At 46.2% G+C, this 19,926-nt stretch overlaps 2 protein-coding genes across 2 annotated transcripts in view; both read right to left on the bottom strand.

The window, feature by feature from the left end:
- LOC131289773 (uncharacterized) overlaps nucleotides 1-5,678 on the bottom strand; it is a 33,158-nt gene extending 27,480 nt beyond the window's left edge. Inside the window, exons 1-2 of the mRNA XM_058319083.1 lie at nucleotides 5,667-5,678; nucleotides 4,458-4,700 (exon numbers count right to left, since the gene is read on the bottom strand). The gene's annotated coding sequence lies outside the window, so the exon portion shown is untranslated. The remainder of the gene's footprint in view (nucleotides 1-4,457; nucleotides 4,701-5,666) is intronic.
- Nucleotides 5,679-14,627: 8,949 nt separating this feature from the next.
- On the bottom strand, nucleotides 14,628-15,840 carry LOC131289767 (uncharacterized). The gene is made up of 3 exons (XM_058319077.1): nucleotides 15,795-15,840; nucleotides 15,388-15,484; nucleotides 14,628-15,171 (listed from the first exon to the last, which is right to left on the bottom strand). The coding sequence occupies exons 1-3, from the start codon at nucleotides 15,838-15,840 to the stop codon at nucleotides 14,628-14,630; spliced, it is 687 nt and encodes a 228-aa protein (XP_058175060.1).
- Between the last annotated feature and the right edge of the window lie 4,086 nt (nucleotides 15,841-19,926).

Raw genomic sequence — 19,926 nt, 5'->3', positions numbered from 1 at the left:
CGATTTTTGTGAATTTTTTTTTTTCAGATAATTTTCAACATTCAATGTTACGACATTGAAGCGATGTTCACGGACGGTAGCGAAAAAGAATTGAGAATTCATTGAGAAAACATTACAGAAAATGGCGCTTCATTCAGATTTCTTTGGTCTCTTTTTTTTAAAGCTCCGGAAGCCGACAGCAAGGTCAAGCATTCAGTCGCTTCCAGGACGATATTGGTAAAAATAAGATATTTGCATATCCATCACAAAACAGCACAAACGAAAGTGCGACCGGATCAGACAAAGGAAAACAGAGTAAGACAACTTTCTGCTCTTCGATTTTCTTCCCGGTAAAGTCAGCTTAAAACAGCAGTACTTGCTGTACAAATTTCCGGCATTCAATCTTTCCAAATATGTACGCTTTTTCGGAATCGGAACTGTTTTTAGAAGCATCCTTGGTAAGGAAAGGAACTTATACTGTTTGGAAGGCAGCTTTAGAACAACAGAAAGTAGAGCCAATTGAGCAGAATATGGAAACAAATATCCATTTCATCCGTAAAGAGCAACAAACACCAAATGGTTTTCTTGTTCTTAATTTTTCCCGAGTTCAAACAAAGTAGGATCCTTTCATGTTGATTGTGTGTGTGTTTGTGGTAAACCCTATGGTCATGTATACTCTATTTACGGCTCAATTAGTAGAAGGATCATTTCAACCGAGAGAAAATGTACCAGAGTGCGGTAAAAAAGCACAACCACTATCGGAACCGAACGATTATGTACCAGTGAAGTGTGTACACTCGCCGGGAAAAGTCGTCCTGGGAAAGTGCTGCAGAAAAAGCTCGACTCAATGTCGGCTGTGGAGAGCAGTGAATGAATTGTTTATTGTTGTAACGCTCACTCACTGCACAATTGCGATTGCGGTGGTTTGTGGTGGTCTTGCCTTTGCGAGATGAAAACTCAATAGGGTCGGCACTTCTTGGAATGGGTGCTGAATTTGTTGAACTGTTCTGCAAACAAGCTGCTCGAAGTGGGTTGAAGAGAGCACTGGGAAGGGCCCAACAAGAAGAGTTGGCTGTGGCAGGCTTTTGCGTTGGTTTCTTTGATTCTTAAAAAGCCTATTTTCAAACGTTAAGTTCCGCATCGAAAGTGGGGCAAGTGCAATTCAAACCGAACCGGCAGCGAGTTATAATTCAAAGAGGTTACAAAGAGGGAGAAAAATGCACCATTATGTATGAAAAGAGCAAACACGAGTGAATCTTGTTCTATAAAAGATTTCGCCTTTGGTTTATAAAACATGTTCGCAACGAAAACAATCAACACATGAATATAAAATGCGTACACGAAAAAACTCATTTGGATGCAAATTAAAATTTATTTTTGAAAAACCGTTACATGCTTTTGCCAAATACTGTGCATTTTGCAAATCATCCCGGTCCCGAAAGGACCGACACACGCTGGCAATATGTTTCAACATTTGTCCACGACTGTAAACCCCGCATCCGAGCCGACCCTTCTGCATCACAGTACGTGACGAAGATGAAGCGACAGGGGACTGCTGCCTCACAAAAAAGGGCCATTTTTCAGGCGGAAAAAGGGAACCAAAGAAGAGTGTCGGATAGCCCGAAGAGGAATCTTGTTCGCTTGTTCCCTTGCTGCCTTCGGCATGGGTTTCCCGAAAAAGAAAACCGGTCACCGCCATCATCATCATCATCATCATCATCATCATCATCGTCGTTGTTGTCGGTCGGAGAGGGAAACACAACACACTGACAGCGGCTGCTGCGCTAGCGCAGTAGAGGAAAACGCAAACAAACACCAGTGTGTAGAGAGACTGTGTGTCCTGTTTACCCCTATAAAATGACCACCACCATAAAGCCAGGGGTGCAAACATGCCTGCGGGTACGTGGTGAATGCGAGACAAAGTGGGCGATCGAGCGAGCAGCAGTCGGGGAAAAAATACGACGCGATCGTGAAGCAAAGATATCCATTTACAGCTGCGTCGAAGTGCCCGACGATGATGGTCCAACGGCGACCGGCAGCTTACATCCAAGGTAAGCTCCTCTCCGCTCGACCGGGTCGTCGTCGTCGGCTCAATCCGGCCTGAAATATTATCCATCCATCATTGCCCCTGCGTGCGATGACTCGACGGATGAATGTTCCCTTCACTCGCGTCGTGCGTGTCACGTCCACATTAGAGTTGACTGCGTTTACCACATTTTGCCGGCTTCTGCGAAAAATGCGTGGAAATGACTCTAATTCAAGCGGTCGCGCAAAAGAATGACTCTCTGGTCGGGCGTCCTCCACCTTCTTCCACGTGTGTATGTGTGCATGAGTGTGCCAGTTTTCTTCAAGACATCAGGGGGGTTCCCTCACTGTTTGCAACTACCTGTGCGTGCATTTCACTGCCGCCTGTTGTCCCCACGAACTCGGAAGACAACCGCGAGGAGCATACTTCTCGCGTCATTATTATTGTTATTATTATTATTATTATCGGCAAAAGTGGGCTTGGCGGGCGCAGATGGTTGTCAAAGGCATGACAACAAACGATCGTTTGTCTCTGTCCTTCGCGTGACGAGCTGCAACAACCATCAACGTAGAGTTTGTTATTTGTTGATTATCTGTTCGGTCTGCGATTTGTTTACGCCGGGTGGTGGGTGCAATTGTATTGTTCCTTTTGGTGTCATTATTTTCAATGTCAGTTGCAGCCAACTTCAAATGCAATTTTACCCGGTTTTACACGTGAATGCATATTAAAATTGAAAAAAATATTACCCTCGAAAAATAAAATGCACATATGATTGTAAAAAATATAACTGTTTTAAAAAAATAAATATTTAAATCGCATTTCCTTTTAAAAACAAGGGTGGTAACCCTCGTCCTACCTTTTCGCGAATGTAATCCAATATCCTGAATAATCTCCCCGACAATTCCCAGTATAACATTCAACCGCGAAATAAAAGCCACTAACAGCAGCAACACAAAGCACAGCAGAGAGTACGATCAATCATTCGCCAGCCCGTGAATAAAACATACACATCGCGGCAGCCGCTGCATATTTTTGTTCTTCGCTGTCATTTCATCCTGCTGTGCCTACTTCGGTTAGTTCCATTTTGTTTCGCACTTCCATTCTGGCATGGAACGCGGTCGCGAGCGGATCGAAACGTGGACGTGAAACGCGAAGGCCAACAACTCCGCGGTGTGCCAGCGAAGCAGCGCAATCTCGCGTCTTGCCATTCCTTTCGCACGCAAGGGGCATGATCGGGGTCTAAGCTTTTATATCTCCCTTGCTCGCGCCATTCTGTGTGGCTCGGTCGTGGTGTTCCAAGCGAGCGCATTCAATTGTATTAACCCTCAAGTGCCATTGTGCCGTATGCTTTAGGCAGTTTATGAATAGGCAGTCGATATGAATACCGTGGGATCATATGAGTGTCAGTGTTCTCTTCGACAAAAAGTAAACAAAAGTTTTCAACTTTCCAACGATCAAGAGTTGCAGAGAAAATGTGACGCTCATAACCAGTTTAAATAATCGAATCTTTTGGGATGTTTTCAAAATATAAATGTTTGTTGCTCTGCACCAACCATAGAGGAAACCGGCATCCAAGGGTTAACCCTAGATACAAATCTCTCTTTTACGCTTGTGTGGAGGGTTTGGCAGTCGCACTCACACCGATACGTAAGCTGTACGCGAGCTGATCGAATAAGCAGCCCTTCACTCTTGCCAGTGCCCTTTTTCCCTTTATTCCCTACGAAACACTAACGAGCCCTATAGAAGAGAAGCACTGGTACGCGGGGGTTTGAGCGAGAGAATGAGAAACAAATTTGAGTTTCCATCTCTTTTCAACCACCGTAACTAGCCGCTTGCTTCAGGGTTGCCAGTTTCACCGAACGATGACGGCGGCAGCCTCATCAATTCACGGTTTGCTGCGTTCGTCGTCATCAAACATCAAGAAAAACCCTTGGATCGGAGTGCTCAAACGCAGTGGAAACCATCCAACCATTGCTGACAACGACTTGCCGCCGTCCGTACCACCCTCAGCCGTAGCCCTTTGCTATGCGCACCATGACCTTTCGCATCGTCTTCCTCCAACCCCGTGGAAACACCGAGCATACACCTGATGGGGCTTCCTTCTGGTCGGCTCCCGCCGCCAGCCGCATGTTTACTCTGCTTCTTCTCGTCTCGCTCCCGTCTCCCCCACCTGTCTAGCGTCTTTTCAAAACATACTCCCGATCGCTTTTCAGCTGTTTATCTGCAGCATGGGAACTGTCCCCTTTGCCGCCTGCAATATTTTACCGCACTACCACCATACGTTGTGGTTTCTTTCTTGACATTTCTTTCGCTTTTGCATCCTGAAAGTGATCACAGGATGCAATACATATTTACGGCAAACCCACGATCGGTTTCCGTCCCCTCGTAGATTGATGTCAACGCGCGAAAAACGGGAAAATCCCACAAGAAACGTGATGTGGTATTTACTTACCATTCACCGGGTGGTCGGTCGGCTTATGGTCGTTTCTGTGTTCGCTTCAGGGTTCGACCAGCTTCCGTCGTCGTTCGCTTCTGGCTCGCCGCGCGTTTCGTCTGCCGGCCGGAACACGGTGTTGAGGATGATACTCCCGCTGGCAACGGAAAGGATGTGCTGCGGCACTTTAGCTGGCACGCTTCCGTTCACAATTTCACAAAAGGGCAAACAAGCACGCGAGACACCCTATTCTGGCTGGCGCTGGAGTAAAAAATTGCACGACGACGCTAATGGTGGAAAATTCCGCATACACACACAAGCACGGCACACGTACACAGAGGCGCCCAACACACCAACACAGGGACACACACAAGAGCACAGGCAAACGATTGTGGGGCACAATGAGGTGCTTGGGACCTTTTGGAGAATTTCTTTAGGAAACCGGAGCCTTTAAAAATGCAAGCCTGCTTTAATCAGAAAACCACACGCACGACAAACAAACGCCTACTAGATAGAGCCCTTCGGGTGGTGAGGGTCGTTCCGAAGCAGGGAGCGGGTTGAAAGGGTGGTACAGCGCGTCCGGTGAAGCGGGTTGCTATTGTTCCGTCACAGCCAGCGGCGCTATGAAGGAGTTTTCCCCGTTTGTTTTATTTGTGCTCCGCAACAGTAAACGTCAAACACCAAAAACTAAAAAGAAACACAGGCAGCGCCACGATAAAGACGACAGCGGCGGGACGGTGCGGTTATATTCGTTCTCTTTCTGTCCCTATCTCTGTACCGCTTTCATTTGCTTTCCCTCTCTTTTTCTCTCTCTCTCGAGCGTGCTTGTTCCAGCGAAGAGTCCCGGTGCAGCGGGGTGCTGGTGGCGTCCAAGTCGGAGTTCACTGCTCCGGATGCTGTTATTTCACAACGGTAAGGACACCAGCGCGAGTCATTCCGCTAGGAAAAGTCCTTGTCCTGCTTGGCACACGTATCCGAAAATAAGACGCTCAAATGGCTGTTGCCAGGCTTCCCACTTTCCTACGCGAATAGTGCAATTTCATCACCGACGCACCGCCACGAAACAACGCGCTTGCTGCAGCAGGACGCGTACTTAATGCACCCCAGTTTCGGCGGGCACGAATTTAGCACAGAACACTTCCCAAAAACCACTATGTAACGACACGCACAGGCTGCGTTGGAAGCTTCGACCAGAAAGCGAGCTGTAGCGTCCGACGGAAATTCAACCTCTTTTTCGCATTCGAACAAGTTTTCAGTAGCAGCAGCAGAGCAGCGGCACACCACGACGATCGTGTACGTTGACTCGCTCGAGCACGCACACCGCGCCGAGGAGAGTGCGCTTTCGCTCTCTCACTCGCAAACCGGGAGATTGGCGTTCTCGCTCTTGCTTTGGTTAATGCTTCGAAAACCGGTCTCGCTTTTCTAGATTCCCTTTCGAGCCATACAAACGGGCCAACCTTTCAATGCCCTATAACCGTTTCAAACCGGTTGACTTTACGTCACCGCATGTATACACTGTAATCGATGTAACAATGTGTGTATAGCCAACTCAACACACACAATCGAATATCCCACATTTTGTATGGAATTTTACCAACCATATTGTAAACCGGTTCATAACCGGTTCAGACATTCGTGCGTTGTTTACGAGAGGTGACAGCTTTGACAGAGAGCGTATGTCAGTTTGCTCTCAGTAAAACGTTTTCAAGCAAAACACGATCCGAAACGTCGGTTGACAAGAACAATTTTTTAACAATAAAATTAAAATAGTTTTTTTATATTCGAAGTACACATTTCTGTGTAAAACGCAATGTATGTAACTTCTACTGAAAATTCCATGTTAATGATATAATAACGAATAAGTTTTTCAAACATACAAAGAGTGTTGTTTGTTTCACTAAAGTCACCCACGAAATTAAACGACAAATGCCTAATAACTGACTGTAACAATGTAAAGTTTAAAGACACAATACGCATTGCTAGTTTCCTTATTTTGCTGATGCATTACTCCAAATAGCTTGAGGTATACGCTTTGTGTTTCGTTACTCTATGAAAATATGAATTCGATCATTGGGATGCCCCCTGCTCTCCATCGCCTCTTTTATCAACCTATCAAATCAATCGGGATTAAATTTGTTTGCTATACATAGTTCATTTATGTTTTGAAACACGGAAGAAATCGAATTAAGAGCTGTAGTTCGAAAACGTACTATTCAATTTGTGGCATTTCAAATTTCAGCCATTAACTTTATTGAACTGTTATTTATATGGATGTCAATTTAAATTTGTCTTTATTCCATTAAACATGCGTTCTATGCATTCACATATGAATGCTGGATAAAGTAACAACCCTGTGTTGCTGGATAAAGTAAAAAACTAAGATACACGTGTAGTAATACATTGTTTCTAGTTGACCGATGGATTATTACCACATCGCGGGGACCGCACCACCACGAGGCAGGCGAAAATTAAATTACACACTTCATTATACAACGAATGCCGTCCGCGTAGGTTTGATTGATTGAATCTCCAAACAGGCGGGCAGCCGGGCAAACCGTTCGCCAGCAGCTTAAGATGAAAGTTGTTGAAACGAAGAAACGGTTGGCGCGAACGAACGAAAACGTCAATCAATCCACCGGGCTACTTCACACGCCATCGCCATTCGGAACCCCGGCGGATAGTTCAGCACCGTTACAAAGAAAGGGAAAATGTGCCCTCGACTGGAACAGTCATGGTTTTGATTTTCCGAACCGTTCCGTCTCTTCCCTTGCCATCCCTCGCACCAATTCCATGCAGGGGAGCCAAGAGAAAAAGTATCTGGCTTTGGTTCGAAGTGAAAGATAATGACCCCCTGATCGAGGCAAAGGGTGAGGGTTTTTAATTTCTTTTTTCTTCCGAAAGGGGAATCTGTGAAATGCATTTTTACCATGCGATCGTGAATGTTGCATGATGATCATGCAATCATATTTTGAGGTTAGCGATAACACTTGTATAATAGAAAAAAAAGGTTTTTTATTACCTAAAATACATGAACAATTATGTTTTCATTCAAAGCGAATTATTAACACTTTTTATTAACTTAATTAACTTTAAAAAAGGAACTATAAAAAAGAAACTTAAAAAAAAAAATAAAACAATAACTAAATTGCTAAAACGGCGGAACGCGTTTTGGGGTCACGCTCCACACTAGTAATCTTTTTCACCCACAATTAACTTAAGAGCATCGGCGACAATAAGCATGTCTCTTCTCCACTTACGACCTTCAATAACACTAATTTAGTTGATCAGGGAGATGTGCAATGGCAGCGGATCATTATCCACCCGTCGGATAGTCTGTTATGTACCCGCCCACTGACCACGACAAAGTTCGCGGTCTTTTGCCTCATACGGAGACGTTTTTTTTGCACGCAATGCAAGATGGAGCCTGCAGCTCGTATCAATAATTAGCAGCTGTGATTTGAATGGCCGCTTGGCGTTCCCCTTGCGACATTTGAATACCACTGAGCGACGTCCGCGGGATCGTACGGGTCCAAATGACAGTTTGACATTGTCTCCTCGGACGAGGACGGATCAGGTGGAGGTTAAAACGGAGCAGATAATTGACAAGACTAATTCCACAATCAAGCCCAAGCCGCGACATCGAGCCCCGTCGCATGAAGCCGGAGACCGGTTCCGGTTGAACGATGCCAACGCACGAACGTACGTGAACCCCTCAGTCACACACACTCGCACGTACTCCCAAGTTCACCCCGTCCGGAGCACGGCTGGGTCGTATGAGACACTTTGGCAGGTTAGAAGCAGGTCCTCCCGTGGTCTGGTGGGTTAATTCTTATGGCACAAACAACATTCAAACGACAGCCAAGTACAAGGCAGCGGACAGGACAAGATCTGGCGGAATTATCGCCCGGGACTACGACAGCCGGGCAAATGTATCCGTCCCGATCCGTGCGAGTGCACGATAATCTATACCGAGGGGGTCCCAGAAATGCGTAAGAACATACGCTTCACTGGAGGCGTCCATTAAGGAGCGGATTGTGTCCAACTTCAGTTGAAGGCGCTAGCAACCGGATGAAGCTGTTAATGAATATCATGTCGCTCGGAATCCACCGAGCTGCATGATTGAACCAACCATCATCGCCGTGCCAGAACACGCTAGGCAATGCTGCTCCATTCGGAACCGGGCACCGGGGTGGATGTCGCTGTGGATCTTGGAAGGACGGTACGATCTTCCCGAGCAGAGACGTTACATGTGTTCACGGCTTTGATTTCCCCCGGTGTGCCGTCGAGTGGGGGAACCGGGTTTGCCATGGTGCCGTCGTGCCGAGAAGGGGGCTCTAGTTAAATATAGGCATATAATTACCATTTTCAAATCTCGTTTTAATGTACCGTGTGTCGATGGAGCGAAGATGACTGGTTGGTTTGCCCGGTCGGATCGGTTGCACTGTTGCACCGCTGACTGCGACGCAATCCGCCGAGGTTGGTGACTTCGTTGTATTCGGAGGGGTTCTCGTTCCGTGTGCGGCTTGATCGAGTTATCGTCTTCAACGGAGCCGTTGATCCCTTGGCGGTAGGCAAACTTACTGACGCAGGGACACCAAGGGCACTTTAAATTTGTGGACTTAACGCGATAATGTCCGCTCGAGAGCGTTGAAAATGCCGTTCGCCGATTACAGGGGTACGCGATAGGGCAACCATTCGTTCTAATCCACCCTTGGGGAGTTGAGGGTAAGTACGGCGAAGCGTAGGGTAACAAATTTTCAAGAGTTTGTTTCCCAGTCTGTAAGAAATTGGTTGATGCTCCCGTCCCACACACTCGAACAGCTGCCAGCGAGCGCAATGTTAATGGTTGCATCACTTCTCCAAACTGGGTAGCGGCGCAATCCGATGGGCAACCCACTTGAACCTATCGGACCACAGCAGAAGCCGTACGAACCATGAAGATGTAGTACGCCCTGCGTACGAGAAGACACCCCGCAGCATCCACAGCATACTTTTCGGGTTATTTGGAAGGTTAGCTTGAGGAAGGAATCCGGGAAACCATCCCCGCCCGGTCTTTCCTCACGCACTCCAGGGAAGTTAATTTTAGCTCTGCCTCCCCGAAGTCCCGGGCTCGCCCTTTTCTCTTGTTTGAAACTAACGGGACTATTTCGGGGCCGGCGGTTCGAGCTGCTCATCAAACCTATCCGCGACGCCCGTGAGAAGAAGACTCGCAGGCATGTGCTGAAGGCTACCGCTACCGCCGGGTGCAGTTATTATGAACGGATTGATTCGAATTCCTCGCCGCTTGGATACAAATTATGTACGACCGCATACGCGCGCTACCGAGTAATGGGAATTTTCGCATTCTCACCGTCGCTCCTTTGCCGCGCCAGCGAACCAACAAGCCTACAACTTCATTCATTTGCGTCTGGCTGTGGAGGGATTTGGAAGGAAGAACGGCCAACAAACGGGGCAAGAAAACAAAATGTTGGACATGCCTTCCCGAGGTGGTTTACCTTGGCGCGGAAGGTTCGCCATTTTATGCCGGGTCGCAACATACGGCCACGGGTGAGTTCGTTGTCAATTTTGATCACGCCTGACGGCACGGCAAGGTTGCAACCAGCGGGCCACCGTCATACGCATCCGCAAAGGACACCGAGATCGAGTGATTGAACGATCAAGAAGTGATTGATTTCAATCCCCTTTCACTCCGGGCTCTGCAGACATTCGATAGCCTTTGGTGGACCGTAGTTCTTTTACATCTGTTCGATTGCCTTTGGCTGCATGACCTTTCCGGCCCTCTGGTTGTTTGCCCGCACACACACACACAGGTCGATGCTCCACGTTGATTCGATACCTGTATGCTCCCCGGTTTTTGACAGACCGATATTCCATTTGAGTTTGACAGACACGGTGGACATTTGGAGACTCTCACATTACGACTGTCGTGCTCAACTATGACCTAACACGATATGCAACAGACTCCACTGGCGTGATGTTTTTCTTCCCAGTGGTTTGGTGTTTTTGTGGCAGGAAGCTGGAACATGCTGGAACAACAACTTTACCTGTTCGGGGGCACGGTCTGACGTTTCACGGTCACGTTTTCTACGTCGCAGCAGCGTCGACTTCTCGGATCGGCTCGTAGGGTCGTTTCTAGCCCGACCCGTGCTGAAGAACGGCGATTGGCAACTTCGCAATAATGATTTAAACAACAGCAGCAAAAAAAAAACGAAATAATAATACACCACAACGAATCTCCGGCACTTGGGATCGACGTTAGGAGGCTTAGCTTAGACGTTAGGAAAAACCTGTTTTTCCCGCCTTCCTCCCCCCCCCCCTGTGCTACTCGTCGGTACACTCAATCACACACACACACACAGACAGGTACACACTTGTGCCCACACTCCTCCCCGTTGACACTATTATTACTCCCTTCCCCCGGGTGGACGGGTTTTCCCTTCAGGTACACTCACTTTCCACAGGCGACGCGGACGCCTTTTTCTCGCGCACCAGCGGATTGCGCTTCCGCACTAGGTTTGCGGTAAAAATCGGTGGCCGGCTCACTGCGGGATCACGATCACACGATCACTGCGAATGGGCGAAGTGCCGCTAGAAACACACCCGATGATATCGCATATCAACCGTACCGGATCCTCGTGGAACCGGCGGATGTCACTGCACACTAGGGCTTGGCTTGGAACGGCACACATACACACACACGTCTCTTGTCGATCGCACAGCTGAGCGGAAGGGTGTGCGCATGTGCGATTTTATTTGACCCTTTTTTACACTCGTCTCTGCCTGTCCGCAGAATGAGGTCACCCAAGGATCGTCTCCAACGCGGCGGCAAAAAAACGAAAAAGGCGGGCACCCGCGAAAACGGCAGATTCCACATACAAAACGAAAGGAATTCCAACGCACGGTAATAAAAAAGAACGAAAGAAAAGGTGACACACACCGCACAAAAACAGAATGCTGCACGCGAGGCGCGTTCACTACCGACCACTCCGCTCGAAAAGTGATGGAACCGAACGAATGTCGCGGACACGTCTGGACGTTGGAGTATATGCGGTACACAGTGCTGTGTGTTTCTTTTCTTTAACTTTGCCTGCCTTCCCTAGGCCTTTTCGCGTTTACGTTTGCACATCTTGGGCGCGCGCGGTGTATGTGGGGTTGATGTGGTGTTTTTTTTACCTCCTTCCTCCTTTTAACTTGTTTTTTGTTTTGTCGTAGCCGTTATCCACCGTGTGGCGTTGTTGTGTCGCGCTGGGCACGACGACGTCGTCCGGAGCCCGAAAACCGCGAGTCGCGTCAACACAGCAGGGAGAAGCGTGCGAGAGCGCGCGCGCATCGATCGCAAGTAAAGATCGCCGCAATACTAAGGCAACGGTGTACCGATACTGAGCATAAAAAGAGAAACATTTTCGAGATTCGATTCCGAACGAAAGCAACACCCTCCCCCGGTCCCAACCGGCGACTCCCCGGACCCCCGGCGGGTTCCTTCATCGACCACATGGGCCGGCGATGGTTCCCTGTTGTACGCCTGGGGTATAGGCTGCTGGAGGTCCGCCGGAGAGCGAAGCGGACGAAACCTTCACGTCGCAGCATCGCGATCGCAGCCGTGCTGTAAATGCGCACTCGCTGGAGAGACCCGCCGCCGGTTGTTAATGGCAACGCGCAATGGCCGACTTTGCTCTCGCGGGATCCGCGCGATCTCCACGCGCGCATTGAAATCTGCGTTCGCTCTCGCCGTCGGCGGCGGCGGGGAGCACTGCGGACAGCGTGCATTCTCTATTTTATGTTTTGGGGGGCGAAATGGTCGCGCTTTCTCACTCACTCCTGCGTTCACTACAGCGGTAAACTGCGGTCCGATCGGGCGCCCTCCAAGAGCTTCGATCCGTCCTCGTTGGCGCCGCGTTGTCATCGCGAGAGCGTGCATCTGTGGGGCTGCACCGGAAGCACGAAAGAGAAAAGGAACTAGATCGCCACTGCGAGTGAGTGAAAGCGAACGAAAACAAAGCATCCACCACGGGCGGAGATGCTGCTGACGGCAGGAAGATGTGTTTATTTCCAGCACAACGCAGGATACAGAGAGAGAAAGCGAGATAGAAATAGAGAGACAGATAGAGAAAAAGAGGGAGAGATCGTTGGAGAGTGATTGTGCGCATCCCGTCCCGTCTTCCAAGAAAGCGATCGCGTGGGGATGCTGCAAACCCCCTGGCCGTGCCGTGGAGAAAATGTCCAGTTACCCCACATACCCACATACCCTCACACACACCCATTCACAGTGTCTATTGAGAAAACGGGAGCAGCACGGCTTCTCCTATACGGGCTCATCTGGTTTCCTCGTTGTGGCTGCATTTCACTCCCCGCGTGTCAACCCACTTGACGTGCTTGACCCGTGCATTCCTGAAGAGTGTTTTTCCCATTATGTACCATCATCTTGAGCCCGCGAAAGATGTCGAGGCGAAACGCGGCGGTGGGCGAAGTCCGAGCAAATCCAGACCCACTTTCTTGAAGCAACTTATGCTGCATGGACGAAGGAACAACTCATGTTGGAGTTGGAGTTGATCGATCAACAAATCCAGTTAATAATTACCCATAATAAAATTTACTCAATATGCATGAATCATATTGTTTAACCTTGGATTCTTTAACTTAGCGTACCGCAAGGAAGTCTTTCAAAGAAGTCGGAATTAAGTCATGGAAATTTCAGTCAATGAATTATCTATTTTGTGATGTAAACAATTTTTATTATTCCAAACGATCTTCCATCTTTCTTCGATCAAACTGCGGATTGCGCCATGCCCACGGTCTTCATCATTCGTTCCGCCTACTCTCTCCAGTTCGCCTTCGATGCTGCCGGAGCAAAACAAGAGCACATGCTGCAGCATCCAATGGCATCGTGAAGCAACAACAGAAGAAAAAAACAGAACTATATAAAAAGAAACCAATAAACCATCACCCACTCTCCCTACCGACAACCCTACCCTAGCCGATCCCCTTGGCAACGCATCGCGCTGTTCGAGTGCAGTTTCTCCATCCTTCTCTCCTACCAATCCATCCTCATTTCCATTCCGCCGCTTCCTTCGTCGTTGTGCAACATGGCCCCCGTATAGCAGAAGAGACATCATAAATTTTTCATGCTCAAAGTGTTGTTATTCACACGCCGGCTTGGCTGGCGGCCTTCGGTTTCGGGCATTTCCTTTTCAAGCCTCGCAACAAAGGCACCGCGGACGCTCGGAACCGTTCCGGGGCCGTTAATGGCATTGCGCCGATTGCACCGATCCGTCTTTCCGTTGTTATCATTATGCTTCGGAAATCGGCTGAGATATTGGATTACGCCAGGGACCCGTCCTTGGGGCCCTGTCACATAAAGTAAACCACATTTTTGAACCGGAGAAGAAAACCAATTAATATATTCTACGATGCTTCCCTTGCTGCCTCCCAGTTCGGTCCCCTGCTTCGGCCGTGATCGAATAAACGACAGGCCGAGAATGCCATATTCACCAGAGTCGACATACCACAGCCGAAAATCACATTTTCCGCCCGGAGTATCACGACGGCGGGTGGATTACGGATGACAGTATCGAAAATAGCGTTCCCGCCAGAACCGAACGGCTGGGAGGCGGCGGGATAAGCACGTGGCCTGGGTGGGGGTGTATGTGCCATACGGGTGAGTTATAATTTTAAAACCATCCGCCATCGCACGCCACGAATCAAGCGCGATGAGATGTTGTTTCAAAATATTTTCCCATTTATGAGTCAACGTTTTCCCGCGGCCGGCTTCATCCATCAGTTGGGAAAACATAATGACTCTCCGATCGCGGGCGGAGATTGCCGGCGAACTGCCGCACTCCGACTGTCAGCTGTTCCGACGTCGGTTTCGGCGGGGGAGGTCGATGTTGTTCTTCCTTAGCTGCTGGCACGTCGGTTGGAACTTCAGGCCGATCCGGTTGGTGCTTGTTATTTTTGGAACGCCAAGATTTATACTGTTTCCTGGCCAAATCATCGGAGCAGAAGCAGTTGTTTTTTCAAATTTATTATGTGTTCAAAGAAACTCAACGAGTTTAATATTATAGAAAACATATCTATTCAATTATTAATTGGTGGTGTTCTAATATTTGGTTACCCTATCGTAATGAGTATGTTAATTTTATCTAACAACACATTATCTCAGCTGTGAGTTTGCGGATTAAAACAGAACGTTCAACGTTTCTCAATCGTTACTTCCGCACTAGAATGTGTGGTATAATGCTGCGTTTCTGATGAGGGCACAATCAAAGGCACTTCATCACCTTCATTATGCACATCATTTTCAACGTCTTCCTCCTCGTTTTCCGTGGGTTCATACGATTCCTTCCTCTTATGATCCTCATATTCGGCATGAAAGTACATTTCATTTCCCTTGGAAAGATTCAGTGGCAATTCTTCGTCGTTCAGTTCAGCTCCACTGTTTGAATAAATCGTACCGGGCTCAACAAACTCTTCATCGGCCCTTTCGTACCTTTCGAAGGGCTCGCTCTCGTCGGTGGCAGCGGTCGGACAGACAACGATTTCCTTCTGGATGATCATACGACCCCGTAGCGAACCACAACGCAATAGTTCGTCCTCACCCAGGTCGATATGCTGCTCGAAGAGGTCCTTTTCCACATCCGTCCAGGCGGTCCACTCGCTCGAATGGTACCAGCGCCAAAGCAGAACGACGGGATACACAAGAAAGAACACCAAATTCACCGCCAACTGCGTCACTCTGCGGGTGTAGGTTAGCATTGGCGTGCATGGTCAATTCCAAAATAAACGACATTTAAATCAAGCTAACCCATGCTAATATGCCGGGTCAGGCGCTTTGGGTCGAGGTTTCGTCGGAAGGGTTTAAATATTTGGACAGGAATTATGAACCCCATCCAATCCAACGGTGCTCTTTCTGGTCGGCACCCAAACGCCGTAGGCTGAGGCACGTACCTACCTGGGTGAATCATGGTACCGAAGGGATGGATGTAAATCGTCGTATCTCCACTCGCCGATCGTGGGCCAACGGAGGGATAGAGCCGCCTTCAGAGCGCCTGTTAATGAACCCAAAAATGGTTGTTAGAGGCAATAAAATGGAACCGAGCAAATTTATGCGCCTAAGATCATCCTCCGGGGAGATAACGATGAACGGCATTCAGATTAGGGAATGAAAGAAGCCTAAGCCTCTTGTGAATACTGTCATTAGTTGGTACCGGCCTCGAAATAGGGGATTAAATGTATCAAATCATTACATGGAGGTGTTTCCGTTGGCCCAATTCAAAATTTACTCAGGTAAAATATCCAACACCATCGAAAGAAGTATAACATAACATAATTTAAGCTAAAAACACAATTAAAACTCACCGAGAAATAGCATCATCAAAAGACAGTTCCACACAAACTGAAACATGACTTATTGTTACTTAACAAGCGATGTGTTTCGAGAAACGTCCAAGATCACCGAAAAATATTCATAGGACGATTACTGGAACTAAATCTTCAAACGAAATTCACATAAAAGAAATAAATAAATAACTTATTTGTAGTATTCAAAAAGCAGACAATTCTACGAGGACAGTTCCTAGATACATGGGAAGTGCAATTGCAACTATGTCACTTGATAGTTGTAATAAAATAAATATTGAAACGTGACATTCCAACCATTATTTTTACCAATCCACAAACGGGCCTGCTAGCCAAACAAGAGGCAGGTGTTAATCAATTTTCCATTGCTTCAATATCCGATGAATAAATTACACTTCTGCTCTCGTTTCGCACGTCTGTTTAATTTAAAATGAACACTTTCATCCTTGCGATGATGTAGTACGTTTCACAACAAAATCAGAACGAATTCCGAAGGTACTTGCACTTGGCGGAGGCGCGAGGTGAGCTTTATGAAAAGTAAACAGCCCGAATACACAGAAATGGGATGAGTTGAAAAGCTTTTAAAATGCACTCAATGTAACGTGCCCTGATTTATGGAAAATTGTGCATGGTACATTTTCAGGTTGGAAATGTGCCCGAAGCTTACACAAGTAAAAAACACACACAGTGCAATCAACAACCGAAAGAGTAAATACATTATTTTCATTTTCTAGCAATTTGAATTTAAGAAATGCTTCCAAATCTTTATGAGGATGCGTTATTTTAAATGCTTCACTATCCCTTAAAAATTTGTAGGACATTGAGTTTTTTTTATCAAACTACACATTACATAAACTACATAAACTGACTACATAATAACGCATCTGAGTAAAATAGACAGAGACAGATTAAGAATGTCAAGATGTTTACCTGAATCTTCTCAATCGTATCAAAACCTGATCCTAGTGAGACGCTCGATTGCGCCAATAAATACCAAGGATTACGGTGCTTTAATTGAGTTAGCACTTTTTGCCGCTACGATACCCCAGGAATGGCTGGTTGGTTCGTCCTTCGTTCGAAATCCGCACGAGCTTACGACAAATTCGTATCCACCATCTTCTAACTGCCCGCCGATGGCTACTGTGATCCTTAGCGCGGCGGAGAGTCAATCAGTGCGAAATTAATTTATCACTCATCATCGCCATCACCGTCATCGTCATGATTGCTGGTTGATTGACAGTCACCGTTGATTGCCGACCGACCGGGGCTAGACTGCCAATTTGCCGGGGATTAGCGCCATTGATTGATCGGTGGAAGATTCGCTCTTCCGTTCGATGACAAATTTTAAATGTTGCATTAATTCTCGCCAATTAAATCATTGTGCTATTGACCCGACGGAGGCAGCCCGAGGAAGGAGTAAAGGTGTGTCCGTGATTGATGGGGCGACTTTCATTTTCGAACGATGGATGAAGGCGTGCACTCAAGTGTAAACAGAATCAGGAAAAGTTTCGTGATGGATTAGCGCAGTTGGTGCAGAAAAATTAACCAACAAATTGTGGCTCGAGGTTATTAGGAGGAGACGGAAGACTTTACTTTAATAATTATAGCAAAAACAATGAGATTCATTCAACTTCAAATGTTACATTCTTCAATTTAACCACTTATAAACACGGTTAGAAGGAAATAATTATTGCAAATAAAACATACAGTAAAGTATCACTATGATAAATGTGGATTTGTACAAACTAGGACTATTCAATAAGAAACATCAAGTGGATTAAAACCAATTGTTCAAACTCACCAGGTGCTGAAAACAATTTCTAAATCTTTTAAACCCACATCTTTGTTTTATCGAACGTTATTTTATTTATTGCTATTTTCTATCTCAGTGTTATCGTTTTGACAGGTCAACAAATCTGTGCCCGACAAATTTTATCAACAATTTGGGGGATACCGCTGGATTCGCCAAGGAACGTCGCAAGTGGCGGTGGCTTCTCTAACGATTTTCCTACATAGGATTTCTTTACACGCTAACATTCACACAGTGTTCCTAGGACTTGGGGGGGTTCATTAATATTATGTATCTTCCTATACGTTTGGCACCATTTTCCTAACGATTGCTACGTAAGTACTTTGCTATACGGCTAGTTCTTTGATTTTTACCACCGTAACGAAACTAGCTCTTCGACGCTTGCACTTTTATTACTTTTTAATCTAATTTGACGCGCCCCTGCGATCGTTCCGAGAAAGCGGCTACCTCGAGTTCGGACAGTGATTTCTGCCATAATTGTAGTTAAGCTCTCAGTGGGAATTGTGTCGTAAAATGGATACAGTCGATTGTGGTAGGTTTGATTTAGCCTAAAGTAATGATTTTGATTAGGTTTTTAAAAAGTAAACATTCAACAACTTCTTGAATGAATCATTTTATGCCGTTCGGTATGGAGTGTTGGCTGAAATTTGTTGGGTGAAATTTGATAGGTTGCAATGGCTTGGTTTGAATAGCATTTTTAAATGCAATACCATCAAATACTACCCGGCACTATCTTTGTTGGTTTTGTTTCGATTATAGTTTTTTATTCGCAGGATTCGTTCTAAAAGTGGTCTGTGGTAAAATGAACTCATCTCCAGGCGTTATCACTCGATACAACTGGATTGAATTGAATTTTGGTAGTACAACCGAGCTTAACTCCGTTAACGCTGCGCCCATCGTCACTATCAGTTCTTAGGGATATACTTTGTTTTTTTTTGTTTTAATATTTTAAGGTACACTTCTGCTTTTTTCATTTACTCTGCTTCCACCCTAGGAGCTACTACGTGGTGGTAATTTGATTCGGAGGTGCTACTAGACACACTACAAATACTCCTCTTGATATCCCTCGCTTTCACTACACATTTTGTAAAGTTCTAGGTGCGATATTGGTTTTTCCCAGCATCAATAGTTTAAGTTTTCTTGATCCACGGTTTTCGTTCTTTTTTACCAACTCTCCTCCGATAATTCGGAAAATTAAAATACTCTGCTGCCTCAATTCCACGATGCTAAACGTCACCTTTAGCTTCCACTGCTCAACTAATCCTATGTCGGCTTAAAATTGTAGGACGTTTGTAAATTGATCTTTCGGTTGTTCATCTTTGCTATGATTCTGTTTATTTATCTTTGACTTTCCACACCTTCGTATGTGTGTCGTTTTTCGTTTTTACCCACCGTTTCACCGTTGTAAATACGTTTCTTCACGCTAGCAACTCTAAGTAGAACCGGCACTAATTCACTACGAAGGAGTACAACCTTCCCGTCCGCTCAACACTATACACATTGAAAATTGTAACAAAACTCATAATGTCTAATGCACAACGCTAGATTACATCAGTGGTAGTAACAATACTGTTTCATTCATTCGTCAGTGCTCCAACAGCTAGGTTCGTCTGTTGAAGAGTTCGTCTATATTTCCTTAGCATAATTGTTTTCCCTCCTTTTGCCTTGAAGGAAAACGTATAAAGGATGTTCCTGTTGCAAAACGCGCCTTACATCAATTCTCACTTGGGGTTCGCTCCACACACACAATCACACGCTCCAAACTTTCGTGCTTCGGTGGTGGAAATATTGTCTCGGGACTAGTCGACATCAGTATCGGATTCTGTTAAAACTATTCTCTCAATCATTCAACGCTAAATGCTTTTTTTGCGGCTAATGCATTTGCTAACAAACTTTGTAACGGACTGCCTTTTGTCGATAGAACCGATATATTCCGACACTATTGTGACACGCATCGCAATCGAACCTTTAAACTGACTTAGCGGCTGACTTTTTAGAGAAACTGCTAGTTTTTACTAAACCGTTTAATCGATTGTTTTGTGTTCAACGAGTAACTCACGACCTTTATTAATTCACGTGTGCAACGCAAGCGCACGGAAATAGGAGAACTTAATTGACTTATTTCTTATTTCCATACAACACATTCCACATGCGCTTCTTGCATCATTCAAGCGTGGAAGGATAATTTACATAAAGTGGCATAACATTTCTTCAACTGTAAGCTGCAACGTAAATAGATAACTTTTTTCTTCCTCCTTTGTACGTTCGCCTTCCTTCCAACTGCAAATCCTTAACAATGTTACATTAAAACTAACACAGCAA

This window comes from Anopheles ziemanni, chromosome 3 (genome assembly GCF_943734765.1).
Source record: "Anopheles ziemanni chromosome 3, idAnoZiCoDA_A2_x.2, whole genome shotgun sequence".
Taxonomy (NCBI): domain Eukaryota; kingdom Metazoa; phylum Arthropoda; class Insecta; order Diptera; family Culicidae; genus Anopheles; species Anopheles ziemanni.
The sequence above is the reverse complement of the archived record's forward strand: the minus strand, read 5'-3'. Positions and strand labels throughout refer to the sequence as shown.

Bases quoted from the DNA above. Each gene is read 5' to 3' on its own strand.
- LOC131289767 (XM_058319077.1), bottom strand. From the start codon at position 15,840: ATGTTTCAGTTTGTGTGGAACTGTCTTTTGATGATGCTATTTCTCG. The intron at 15,485-15,794 runs GTGAGTTTTAAT...GTTCATTAACAG, and splicing joins TTTGATGATGCTATTTCTCG to GCGCTCTGAAGGCGGCTCTA. The intron at 15,172-15,387 runs GTAGGTACGTGC...CTACACCCGCAG, and splicing joins CGGTACCATGATTCACCCAG to AGTGACGCAGTTGGCGGTGA.